Source organism: Balaenoptera ricei, chromosome 10 (assembly GCF_028023285.1).
Source record: "Balaenoptera ricei isolate mBalRic1 chromosome 10, mBalRic1.hap2, whole genome shotgun sequence".
Classification (NCBI taxonomy): Eukaryota; Metazoa; Chordata; class Mammalia; order Artiodactyla; family Balaenopteridae; genus Balaenoptera; species Balaenoptera ricei.
The window spans coordinates 71,796,942-71,810,878 of record NC_082648.1 but is presented as its reverse complement, the minus strand read 5'-3'; the positions used below and the strand labels follow the sequence as shown (position 1 = coordinate 71,810,878).

At 34.0% G+C, this 13,937-nt stretch overlaps 1 protein-coding gene across 4 annotated transcripts in view; it reads left to right on the top strand.

Moving 5' to 3' along the window:
• The window catches only part of SLC6A15 (solute carrier family 6 member 15), a 47,331-nt gene that overhangs the window by 17,409 nt on the left and 15,985 nt on the right, over positions 1-13,937 (top strand). For 3 of the 4 annotated variants that reach the window (XM_059934710.1, XM_059934709.1, XM_059934711.1), the window contains exons 2-5: positions 2,091-2,557; positions 6,550-6,707; positions 7,076-7,202; positions 8,237-8,418. In XM_059934710.1, coding sequence (XP_059790693.1) covers positions 2,269-2,557; positions 6,550-6,707; positions 7,076-7,202; positions 8,237-8,418 — 756 coding nt within the window. In that variant the 5' untranslated portion in view covers positions 2,091-2,268. Of the gene's footprint in view, positions 1-2,090; positions 2,558-6,549; positions 6,708-7,075; positions 7,203-8,236; positions 8,535-13,937 lie in introns of those variants that run through there. The other variant, XM_059934713.1, reaches the window with a different exon arrangement.

The following is a 13,937-nucleotide window of genomic DNA, read 5'->3' as shown; positions in this document are numbered from 1 at the left end:
AAAGAAACTAAAAATAGAGCTAACATATGATCCAGTAATTCTACTCCTGGGTATATATCTAGAAAAATGGAAAACTCTACTTTGACAAGATACATGAACCCAATGTTCAAAGCAGTACTATTTACAATAGCCAAGACATGGAAGAAACCCGAGTGCCCATCAACAGATAATTGGCTTAAGAAGATGTGGTATACACACACACACACACACACACACACTATATTACTCAGCTATAAAAAGGAATGAAATATTGCCATTTGCAGCAACATGGATGGACCTAGAGAATATTATGCTTAGTGAAGTAAGTCAGACAAAGACAAATAACAAATGATATTACTTATATGTTGAATCTGAAAAATAATACAAATGAATACAGAAGAGAAACAAACTCACAAACATAGAAAACAAACTTATGGTTACCAAAGGGGAGTGGGGGAGGGACAAATTAGGCATATGCGATTAACAGATACAAACTACTATACATAAAATAGATAAGCAATCAGGATTTACTGTATAGCACAGGGAATTATACCCAATATTTTATAATAACCTATAATGGAATATAATCTGCAAAAACAAAACAAAACAAACCACTGTGCTGTACACCTAAAACTAAAACAATATTGTAAATCAGCTCTGCTTCAATTAAAAAAAAAATAGTCTCACTGGTTCGTAGATATGCCTTGTACACTTACTTGGTCTGTATCTGAATAGAGAAAGGAGATGAGATATAACGCAAACAGAAATGGAGAAAGGGGAAAATGCCAAGGTGATGGCAGTGTTGTTCTTGAGTTGTTTGAGAGAATGTACACACAAATATCACAAATGTTTACCACTTCCTGAATCTGTTTATGTTTTTCCTTATGTTTGGTGTGGCCCACTCCATTTCTGCTCAACTCTAAGTTCACTTTTATCCAATGTTCCTGGTCTCTCCTATTGTAAGGATGTTGGGTCATTTACATTGTGCAGTGTAGTGCAGTTATTTGGGATGTGCCTTTCTCTATAGTAGATATAAGCTCGTTAAAAGCAGATATTGTATGTTTCATTAATGTTTGTGTCTGATGGGATTCAGGGTAGGTTGCCACAAGATGTGCCACTCCAGCATGCAGATTACTTTGAGCTGAAAAAATGAAAGCCCAAAAGACTCAGGAAGAAACTTTGAATTCCCCCCTTACTGCCTAAAAGAATTTAAGATAGGACGCCTGTCCCAGGAAGGAGCTATCACCACTGATAACTATAGTCAAGTATTAGGTGTGGTAGACAGGAAGGAACCTAGCCAAGCCCATTTGATCAAAGTTCTCTCTGTGTCCTATTGTCTTTGGATGACCCAGCAAACATTTGTTTACCAAACATTAACTCTTTTTATCTTCCTTTGAATTATTTTACTTCCTCTTAAAGCCTCAGATCCCTACCTCCTTCTTAGTCCAGAATAATATATATATATCTCACCTTGCCTTGCTGTCTTTGGAATTCTTCATATTTATGTGGATTTCCTGTATGAAAATAATAAACTTTTTTTCTCCTGTTAATCTGTCTTATGTCATTTTAATTACCAACCAAAAGAACTAAGAGGGGAAAGAGGAGAAATTTCCCCTCCCCCAATATATCCCTTAATGTCTTTTCCCTTAATATCAAATGAATAAGTAGATGAATATGCCAACAGAAGAAATTCTGTGTAAGACAAATTTACAGGGATGGCATGCAATTGTGTATATAATTCTATAAGCAATAAAATAAGGGATGTACTTTAGTCAGAGAGGGAAAAAGGAAGAATTAAGAAAAAGGGTCTCAAAATTCTACTTACTTACGAATGAACCGAGTAAACATTATGCAGTGGTGTATATCTGAGATCAAAGTAGATTTTTGCAAGGAGGAAGAAGTTAGCTAAAAGAAAATGTGTGTGAAGCCCTTGCGTACTTTACAATTCTTATACTTCTGGAAATAATAAGCTCTGAAAGGTCAAGGACAGTCATATGTTTTACACTTTGTAGAAAGAGTTTGCATCATAAAAATTAATAAGAAAGGGTCTTTGGTATTTTAAATATTTTTCCTTATTAAATATTATTGTTTTTCAACTTAAAATTTTACAGGTACCCACAGAATATTGGACATAGAGATCCAGGATCCATAAGACTTTATCACCTTGAATCAAAGATTTCTTTGATATCCTCCTCCATCTTTTATTCCTATCAACTAACATATTTTTAAAAAGAATTAACAAACTTACCAAAAGGGAATTTAAAAAAATACCACTGCCCGCACTTTCCAATGCCTAAGAATAGCAAGGTGGTAAAAAGAGAATTAGACGATGAGGTTATTGAGTCTGTCAAAGACCTTCTTTCCAATGAAGACTCAGCTGATGATGCCTTTAAGAAAAGTGAACTAATTGTTGACGTCCAAGAAGAGAAAGACACAGATGTTGAAGAAGGATCTGAAGTCGAAGATGAACGACCAGCTTGGAACAGTAAACTACAATACATCCTGGCCCAGGTTGGATTTTCTGTAGGATTAGGGAACGTGTGGAGATTCCCATACCTCTGTCAGAAGAATGGGGGTGGTAAGTTTCTGTTTTCTGCTTTTTTTTGAGTGATACATTGCTGAGCAAATTGCAGTTGATTATGTCAAATAGCCCCTGTTGTTGCTGTAGTCTCACTATTTTAGAAACTATGAATTCCACTGTAAAACTAGGGAGACACTTTTGCTGGAAGTAATTTCAGCTCTGTTTTCAGATGAGGTTTCCATAGGAGCAGATGGCTTGCTATGAACACTCAAGGATTGCTTAAGGTCATAAATTCTCAAATTCTTTCTGTGAATGCTATTAACATCTCTAAATTACTGACTTTTCTAACCAGTGTTCCATCCCTTGTGCCTATCAGTTATTCACTTTGGAGAAAAGTCCTCAAGTTTTTGATATGAAACGATATTGGTAAACAAGACAAGGGAGAATTTTCTGTCCACAATTTACTAACTCTGAATTTTAAGTTGTTTCCCTCTTCAAAAAAGCAAAAAGTACATAAAATTTAGAATGATTATAGTCTTCAAATGCTGACCAGAACTTTGTATATCCTAGTAGAAGGAATTTAACCAGATACTTAATATAATGCCAGAAAGTCTTCATCCTTAGATATTAGCATCCTTAAGATGATAATTAGCATTCCTAATTTTAAACATATTATCTAGATCAACATGATATTTAGCTTTTTGTATTTGTGCATATAATTACCAAGTGTTATTTAGTGGAAATTGTCTTAAAATCAAGAAAATAAAACCATATACAAAAGAATACATTGTTCATGTAGGATACAAGCTCAATAGTACACCAAAGTCAAACTGAACATTAAGTTAACTAACATTTGGGTTATTAAATTAAAATAACTTTAATATTAAGCTTTACTTTCTTTACCATTACTATCTTTACCATATACATATATGGAAGCTGTTCAAACAAGTGTGATTAAACACTAAATATTCTGTAAGCAGCATTTCGGCACGTAAAGGAAAGACTGAATATTTTGGTCTTTGATTCCAGTTTGTGATAGTTTTGCTGACTGGACAAAAATATGGTTTTATTTTATTTTTGATGTAGTTACAACCTATATATCAAATGAAATAATAAAACCATTCATATGTGAAATGGTTTCTTTTCAGTCACTAATAGATAAAAAGCTAAGGTGTCATGGTGACAAAATAAGTTTAAGGTCTTGCTTAGTTAATTCAACCGGGGACAAAACAACAGGTTTGGGGAAAAGTAGCCTGTGTGACAAATCTGCCAGAGAGGTAAGAATCAGTACGTGAAGCTGGTGATGCACTACCCATCACTCCACTGAAACGGCAAGCTCCTCTAGCTAGTCTTTAACATCACAGATGAATTATTTATTAAATCAGCTACAAGCAGCCATGTACTGCCCTGCTTTCTGTGTCTCACAAATCATCCCATTTGCAAGACTGGCAGAAGATGAATTCTGATTTTCAGACCTTTCACCTTATGAGCCTAACTGGCGATACTATTAAGGAAGACCGCTATCTTGGCTGAAAACTCAGGTTGCTTTCCATTTAATACAGTATCTGTCTTGGTGGAGAGCTCTAAAGGATTTCATAGTTAGTAATCAGTTGTTAGCAAAAATGGTTCCTCCTCTTTACTTTCTTTCATACGTAAAGAGAGTCAAGATGCCCTTCCTAGTATTGTTTCCTCTCTTCTAATTACAAATGCTAGAGAGTGACATTATGAAACACCAATGGGCTTTATCGTTTCAAGATGGCTGTTGGAGTTCAAAAGGCAGTACTCAGCGTGCAGTATGGCATTGAGCTGTCTAGGTATTTGACTGTTTAGTCAAACAGTCTCAGGTTACCTAAATCTTATTCATCATTTGAGGCACTTTATGAATAATAGAATAAAAAGTAATAGACCAATATAAGTTGATTTGTCTGAAGATATTACTGAAAGCACATGGCTAAGCTTAGTAAGTGTTATAATGTAGAAGCTACCAGCTCAAATTTTGAAGTCAGTTTGACTATAAAGCCTGGCTCTTTCCCACATTATCCAGGTGACCATTCACAGGTTAACTTATTTCTTATGGCTGAATTCCCACACCTGTACAATGAGGAAAATAATGGTACTTGCCCCATTGGATTCTTGTGAGGAATAAATGAGTAACTACATGTAACGTGGATAGAAATGTGCCTGGCAAATAGTAAATTCTCAGTTGTAGTTTAGCTATGACTATTTTTGTTATGGAGGCTCGTGTTAGAGAAATTTGAGTTGGAAGAAAAGGTCAGGTATCTAATAGTATGTCATGTACACATAACTGAGGAAATGCTCCCAATGAGTCCAGTCTTAATTCATTCTTTTTTCTCCTAGTCATTCACACACACATAAACCAATTCACACCCCAGGATTTGAGACGTGTTAAAATGCACTTTCGGTCCTTCAGGAAACATGTTCAGGTCATTAGTGCCTGAATGTTATTAATCATTTTAGAATTTGAATTTTGATAATTCTGTTTTATAATCTCATGCATCGATGCTTTACATTGCATACCCCTTTGTAGATCAACTCATGTCTCAAAGACTGAAAATCAGCTGTAAGAGAGTAGAGATTTTCTACCAACCACCATGTTAAGGGAATTTTTTTTTTTTAATTCAGTTTCTTTTTTAAAAAAACATTTATTTATTTATTTGTCTGTGCCGGGTCTTAGTTGCGGCACGCTGGATCTTTAATTGTGGCATTCGATCTCTTAGTTGCGGCATGTGGGATCTAGTTCCCTGGCCAGGGATCGAACCCGGGCCCCCTGCACTGGGAGCGTGGAGTCTTAGCCACTGGACCACCAGGGAAGTCCTGGGAAATTCTTGTATATAGTAATTATTTCAGAGATATATAGATACTGAGATAAATGATTTGAAAAAAAATCATTAATATTTACTTCTTCAGCAGACTAGGTACCATAACAATTTGAATAGTTTCCAAAATCTATTCAATACCATTAAACACTTTTTTAAAAGGAGAAAATATAATAAATGGCCTCCACTTTAAAAAGGGAATTAGTACCATTGATTACATGACCCACTTGGCAGTATCTGGTTGGACAAAACTCCAGACAGGAAATCTGAATGTAGCAAGTCCATTTTAGAAGTCATATAATGAATAATTTGCATATGTATTCTCATGTAGAAATGAGTACAGGTTTCACATTTGACTTTATCAATTAACAGAGTCTAATATTAACATTGTCAAACTGTTCAGTACATTTTAAAGTCACTAATCATATATCTTAAATTGAAATTTAGCTGTAAAATAATATATATATTTTTTAAGTATGAAAACTTTACTACAAGGGAAATAGCACATATATTTTACAATAGCTATTAAATATCTCAGTTTAGTCAGTCCTCCCTACCCCTTAACAGAATTTTGGAAAGCAAAATATTACTTGTTTCCTGAAGTGAACTTTTTATATGACATATACATATATATATATGGGAAAAAATGACATTTGTCTGTGGTAGAAGTTCTTTTTCTTTTTTTTCTTTTTTCTCTTTCAGTCTAAGCAGCCATTTCTTCTTCCCTGTTGTTAGTTAGGAAGAGTCAGTTTTAATACCATAACATCCCATTCATTTTGACTTATCAGATTTGAAATGCATGATTTAGATGAGTTTGAATAAAATTTAATAAATGACTTCATTAACGTCATATGAATAAGATTTCCAGGAGTTAGTGAAACCTATTTGAGAAAATAATTAATTTTAAGGAAGCAATTATTTTTACGAAAAATAAAGGTGGTTTGCCGTTTCAATAAAATGAAACTAAAACTATTCATTGATATCCTTACCTTTTTAATAATTATTTTTTATCAGAAACTCTTTGTAGCAGTCAAATTCAAGTTTCAAATACCAGAAAGCTTAAAGTAATGAAACTGCATTTTCTTTAAAGTCCTTTGTAGTTATACTATATAGAAGTTTAAATATCATCTTTCATGAGATAATCAGAATTAGTGTATTCTCTGCTGTGACTGTTGAAAATATAATCTATTTTATTTGTTCTTGTCTCTGTAGGTGCCTACCTTTTGCCATATTTAATACTGCTTCTGGTAATAGGTATTCCCCTTTTTTTCCTGGAACTTTCTGTGGGTCAAAGAATTCGGCGAGGAAGCATTGGTGTGTGGAATTACATAAGCCCTAAACTGGGAGGGATTGGATTTGCAAGTTGTGTAGTAAGTTTCCTGGTATGGTATATGCCTTATACTTTTTACAGGGTTTGTAATGATATAGTTTGAATTTAAATGAAACCTTTGAGTGTGTACTTCTACTCAACTCTTTAATCATGTTTTAAAAAAAACACTACTGGAGCTTGCAGTAATACACAAAACAAGCTGTAAATTTAAATGTAGTTCAATCTTGTTAATGCATGTTCTTAATGTCTATGAGAGTCATCATTTTAGAAAAGATAATGTGTTTGAAATAAAAATAAAATGAGGAGGTTTTTTTTTAAAGTATTAAACGGGTTTTATGCATTTCATCTCATTGTTTTAAAGGAAGGGGCATGAGAGGTTTAATGTAATCACACTATTTTATTTTGCAGGTATGCTTTTTTGTGGCTCTCTACTACAATGTCATCATTGGCTGGAGTTTGTTTTATTTTTCTCAGTCTTTTCAGCAACCTCTACCTTGGGATCAGTGTCCTTTGGTGAAAAATGCTTCACACACTTGTAAGATATGTACCATGTAGTGTTTTTGTATCTAAAGATCATACAGTTGGTAAAGGCAGGCGCTTTCAAGATTTTTTTTTTTTAAATAATGTGGAAAAATCTTTCAAAATTGTTATTATAACAAACTTTCCTTGATATACTCAGAAAGATAGATGTTTGGCATCATTTAATTTATCTAGCTCTTTCCAAGTAATTTTATTGTGCCCCATGATGTTAGGGTAAACAATTATAAGCCTTCAATTGTAAATTTTGACAATATTTTATTCTGTACATCTTTATTGATGCCTTACATTTTCATTAAAATAAAAAAGAGGACAAAAAGAATTTAGATTGAAGGAGTTGTTTTTATGTCTTGGGTTGTTTTTCTATGGTTTTCTTATCATTTATTTTTATATCCTAGAACATAAAGAACAATTCCCTAGCGCTGTCCAGTAAATATAGAATGAAACTCACATATGTAGTCTAAGATGTCCTAGTAGCCATATTTACAAAAAGTAAAAAGGGACAGGTGAAATATTTTATTTAATCCAATATATCCAAAATATTAACATTCCAACATATAATTAATATAAAAATTAGTTATGTAATAATTTACATTATTTTTCTCACACTAAGTCTCTAAAAGCCCCTGTGTACTTTATATTTACAGCACCAGTCACTCCAAACCAGCTCTGTTTCAAAAGTCACACATGGCTAGAAGCTAGCGTTTTTGACAGCTCTGCCCCACAGGAAGTCAATCAGATAATTCTGGGGGCAGAAGGGGCTATAAACCTAATACATTTTAATCACCTTGATAAAAATCTCACATATTCCTATTTCAGAAATGTGTAATAAGAAATGTCAAAGAGGATTCATGTCTGTTGACTTTTTCACATTTTTGCACAGTTGAGGTTTCATTGTGGATTTAAATGCTTCTGTAGAATAGTAGTACTTTTCTAGGAAAAGTTAAGAATTGATTTACAGGCTTACTGGGGGGAAAATGGCCTCATTATTCTTTATAGTCTGAAATGATTGTGTTACCTTTCTTTCTACAGTTGTAGAGCCAGAATGCGAAAAAAGTTCTGCCACTACCTATTATTGGTACAGAGAAGCACTGAATATTTCCAGTTCCATTTCGGAAAGTGGGGGCTTAAACTGGAAGATGACCGTCTGCTTGCTGGCTGCCTGGGTTGTGGTGTGCTTGGCTATGATCAAAGGCATTCAGTCTTCTGGAAAAGTTAGTATGTTAGAGTCCCTCCTGCTTCTGCTAATCACCTCATCACCATTCCTGGGAACTATCTCCCCCACCCACTATAAATCTGTGTGGGCAAACTGCAAGTAGCACTTTACTCTCAGCAGTTAAAGATTGGTAAAAAGTGGTGCTTTAAACAATGTATTTAAATCAAGGAAAGGACATAAATAAAGATATAAGTGTTTTATAATGAAATCTAAAGTCGTTTATAATCTTTCCCTATTTTATCAAGATCTGTTTTGAGCTTTTTTATCAATACTTAAAAGTCCTTTCTTGTTGCTGGTATTCAGCTGACCTTAATGTTTTTAGTTCTCTGATTAGTTCCAATCATGGAAATTGGGAAGAGTGGTAGAATAAAGAATTTGTTTATTTTATTTGTGTTATATCATTCATTTTTCTCTACTATAGGTGCTCTAGGGAAAAGTTGCATAAAAGATTTTAAAATAGTCTAGTGTGGAGTGTTTCTTAAAGATATGAACATTAGGTAGTTATGATATATCTCAACAAGGAACTCAGAGTAATATAAAAGACTAAAGGGCATGCCTGCCAGGGCAAATGGAAAATTTTATAAGGCTGTGCTTGAGAAAGACAGTAAGTGAATTCTAGATACCCCAGGAAGTCAATCAGATAATTTTTTAAAAGGATGCATTAGGAAAGTAATTGTTATTCACTATTTTGCTTTCATATTACATTTTTTCCCATTATTATTGCCATTGTTTTAAAGCTCTCTACTTCTTTTGTTTGGACCATAGCAAGAATTAATTTTGGTTCGTCTTCTCTCTGCCCTTTAATAACCCACCTCTACTGTTTTTTCTTTCCAAAGCATAGATCTGATCATATATCTTTCCAGCCTAACATATTGCCACTTACCATCATATACTAGTAAGAGTGGGAATAGTAGTAGTAGTAGCAGCAGCAGTACTAGTGGTAATAAATGATGATGATGGAGATGATTCTGATAATGATGAGAACAAGAACAATAACAGAAGGCAAAATTTATTACGTGTTTACTTTGTTCTAGGCACTGTGATAAGTGCTTTATATACTTTATCTCAATTAAATCTTAAAAACAAAAAGAAAAAAAAAACAACTCTAAGAAGTAATTGCTACTCTCAGACCTGCTTTACAGATAAAAAAACAAGTTTGAGAAAACAGGTAACTTGCCCAAAGAATCATAGTTAGTAAATGCTAGTACCTGGATCAAACCCAGCTCTGTCTAAATCTAAAGCCCATGTTATTTAATTGCAACACTATAACGTCTCTCACTGTGGTATATTTTTTCCCACCAAAAAGTGAACTCTTTTAGGCGAAGTCTGTCTAATTCATCTTTGCTTCCTGTTACTTCATATTTAATTAGAAATGTTTGGCAATTTTTTTAAACTTGTTATTCACAGCTGATTTTACATTTACCTTCCTGATGGAACTTCTATACCGTTTTTCCTTTGTAGAAATGAATGTGGTAGATAACACCATATTCTGTGAATGTTAGTGTATTCTGTGATTAAGTAAGTTCAATTAATTGGTTCCATTTGGTGTGTCTTCTACGATGTCAGAGCCCCATTACAGTCAAGTTATAAATAAAGGACTAGATTCCTAAGCCAAATCTAACCACATTTATATGCTTCCTAAGGTAATGTCATTTGACAGAACGAGAACCAACTATGGTCAGCCAGAGAAGTCCAAAAATCTCTCTGCTCAAGTCTTACCACCACATTTTATTTCTTCTTTGTCTGAGCATGTGTCTTATCATTTAAAGAAATATTCATCCTTTTCTTATCACAACATTGGGGATGTTTTTCTTATGTCGTGTAATATAACTTTATCTGGAAAAATTTAATACAATTTATAGACTACATGTAGTTTATTATTTCAACGAGAAGGCTTCAGGGAGAGGGTAGCTTTTCAGCAGACTTTGAAGAAAAAATTTAGTAGGCACAGATGGGGAGAAAGCTGTAAGTAATATGAACAAAGTTATGAAAGTCTAAATTGTGACAATTCCTCATTCTGAGACAATGAGCTAAATATAATAAGAAATTTATTAGGAATAAATGTAAAGCTCTGTTTGCCTGCCAAACAAAAAAGCTTCCAAATAAACAATCACACAAATGCAGTATAGAGATATATGGTTTAAGGGTAATGAAGTTTAAGAGTAGTATGTGAAAAAAAAAACTTAGAGAATTTAGCAGCTGAAAGAAAAGTCAACTTGTGATATGCCTAGCCAACACACACACACACACACACACACACACACACACACACACAATGCTAATTTGAAACTGCATGAATTAAGACAGGAGTATGACAGTGTCATTCTCCTTTAGGTCAGGTAGGCACATGCCAGTTGAACCACACCTGTAATACTGGATTTTACTGAAATCTTTATTTTCTACTTTGTTATGGAAAAGAGCCATCTCAGCTTTGTGATCACAGTCTTCCAATAGTTGAATAAAAAGAGGAATAAGCCTTATTCTGTGTGGTCACAGAGAACAGGACCATGATCAAATATTTGGAATTATGCAGAGTGGCGGGATGGTGGTAAACCTTCAAGGAAAGGAAGACCTTTCAGGAATCAAGCCTGGCAACAATGAAATCAGTTGCACAGTGGCAGAGCTTAGCACTACTGGAGATGGTCCAACAGAGGTGGTATGGTTGCATGTCCCTTTGTTAGAGCCTCTATACAGGGGATGCCTGCCCCCAGGGGAAGGATAGAAATGAGAAGCTCTAGGCTTTCTTCTAACTCTAATATTTTCTACTAGTACTACTTTGCCATTAGTACTACTACTGTGCTAAGTAAGTACTCTGCATACATTAGCTTGTTTAATCTTTCTAGCAGCAAGATGATTTGCATGTTCTTATCCCCATTTTACTGCAAAGTTAAGCTTAGGAAAAATAAATAATTGGCCAGAATTAAACAACTGATAAGTGGCAGAGTTAGAACTAGGCTATGAAATCCTCAGAGAGAATGACTCTTTCTGAAGGTATGTTTAAAATAAACATTTTAACATGTAAGAGAGAAAAACAACTAAATGATTTCATATAGTTTCTGTTTTTCAATAGTTGAGTAGAATGAAAATATCTTCATGCAACATTTTGATTGATAAACTTATGTCTCTTACTGAATGTACTTGCTGTGAAAGGCATGTCAGTTTTTAAGGCCCAGGGAGTCTTAAAATCAGCCAAAGAAACATATTTCATTGTTTCACTTCCAAGTTCTTAAGAATAATACTTAAGGGTCATTCATCTACTCACTGAACACATATTTATTGAGCACTTACTGTGTGCCAGGCACTGCTCTAGCTCAGGAGGTACAGTGGTGAACAAGGCAGACAAAATATCTGTCTTCATGGAATGTCCATTCTAGTGGCAGAGGCAGACAATAAACAAATCATAAAATAATATCAGGTAGCAATGCAAAAAATAAAATAAGGAGAAAGTGTTTGGGGTAGCATTTTACATATAGTCAGGTAGAATTTAAACTATTTTCAAAAATATTACTCAACTGATAATTTTATTATTATGAGACCCATATGATTAAATAAAATGAATTTGTGTTTAAAAGCACAACATGGATACCTCTGTAAAATGCTGACCTAAGACACATCTTTAAATCTCAGAATTTAATGATTAAATATTTGTCCGTTACCTGCTCACAGAAGAAAAAAAATCAGGTGTGAACCCTACCTATTACTACTTAAGTTTTTAAGTGTTTAAAATCTTGACTGTTACTTTCCTCCATGTTACATCCAACATGAAATTTTCCTGTTCCTTTTTGGAGGAAGCTATCCTTATCTTATCAGAGTCTTATCACTGAAGCCAGATGAGTATTAAGAACTCAAATATGTGTTGAATTAATAAATGAAATTTGAAATGTCTCATCATATAATTCGTACCTAATTTTTAAAATACTGTAAAATAAAGATGAGGGTTTTTTGTTTGTTCCTTTTTTTTTTTTTTTAGGGAATGTGTACAGAAAGGAAAACTTCCTATGAATTCTCTCTTAATGTACAATATTTTTGAGTATCTAAGAATGTGCAAAGGTTAATAGCCTACCATCTTTATCCTCATGGAACCCATAATTTAATGGGTGAGACAAATAATGACAGCAGAATAAACGCAGTAAGATGTACAAATAAAAAGTGTCTGAGAGTATAGAGCACAGAGGCAGTCACTGAAATTAACTTGGAACTGGGGGAGGGCTTCACAAAGCAGGTAACTTTTGGGCTAGAGTTTGACAGTTGAAGAAGAGTTCACCAGAAACTTCAGAGAGAGGACATTGAAGGCATGTAAAACAGCATGTGCAAAGCCCAAATTCTGCTGAGTAACCCCGTGTGACTTTTACATACAATTTGTGCAGCTTGTGGGAAATGAGGCTGGAAATGTAAGTTGATTGCAGGTATTAAAGTATCTATGGACACTGGTAAAATGACTGGCTGTTACTTAACAAATGGTGTGAAATATTTGAAGATTTTTAGCAGTTCATTACACCATCAGATCCTTAGAAAGATCCTTCTGGTAGCAGGGTGGGTGATGAATTTCAGGGATGAAGAGGAGAGCTGGCAGGGAAAATCGAGAAGCAAAATGAGGAGGAAGCTAATAGTGAAAAGTGACACATCACTGAGGATGAAAACGAAGGGACAGATGAAATTTGGAGTCAGTTGGACTTGTTGGTCAGTTGTTATGGGATGTGGGGAAGAGGACCATATTCAGGTGTGTTAGAGTTGTTTAACCTGGGTAAATACACATACAGGAAGAATCATTTCTTCCTTTAGCTTCTAATTTGAAATTATATTTAAAATATACTGAGGGTATACCGTATTTATTGGAAAGAATCATAATCAAACTATCCAGATTATTTCAGTGTGCAGCCTTCATTTTCACTTTTAAAATAAATGCATTAATGGAAGTCCTTTAAGTCATTTATAAGGCAGCAAATTTGAGTTCTGTTAAAAAAAAACAAACAAAAAGAAGCTATTGTGCAAAGGTGAATCCATGCTTCTGGTTAGCCCCAAGATTTGTGAAGAATCATAAAAGGAATAGCTGTAATCAAGTGAGACCAAGGCTACTTGAATAGATATATATAGTAGACCCACAAATTTAAAGAATTCTAAAAGTAGGCAGAAAGAATGAAAAAAATTACTCCATCTAAAAGCATTCTGATAAAAAGAAATCAAGAAATGTGGATGAATGGATGCAATTTAAAAATTATACCATTTTGAAATGATCAAAAAATTATATTTCTTTACAACTAATTAAATTAAAATATAATTATTTTTAGAAAAATGTGGCTTTCTAATTATGCTGAGATTTTATTTGTAATATTAATTTTCTCTTAGAATGCTTAATATAATAAGGTGTAGAGAACAGTAGAAGAGGGGCAAATTATTGTGTTGACTTGCCTATTGTTTGTCTACAGTTACTATAGGATTCAATATCTCTAACCTGCCTGAGCCATCCTCTGCTATGGCAGGTTTTTTCTCCATTCTTCCTACCCTTCCTCCATTCCT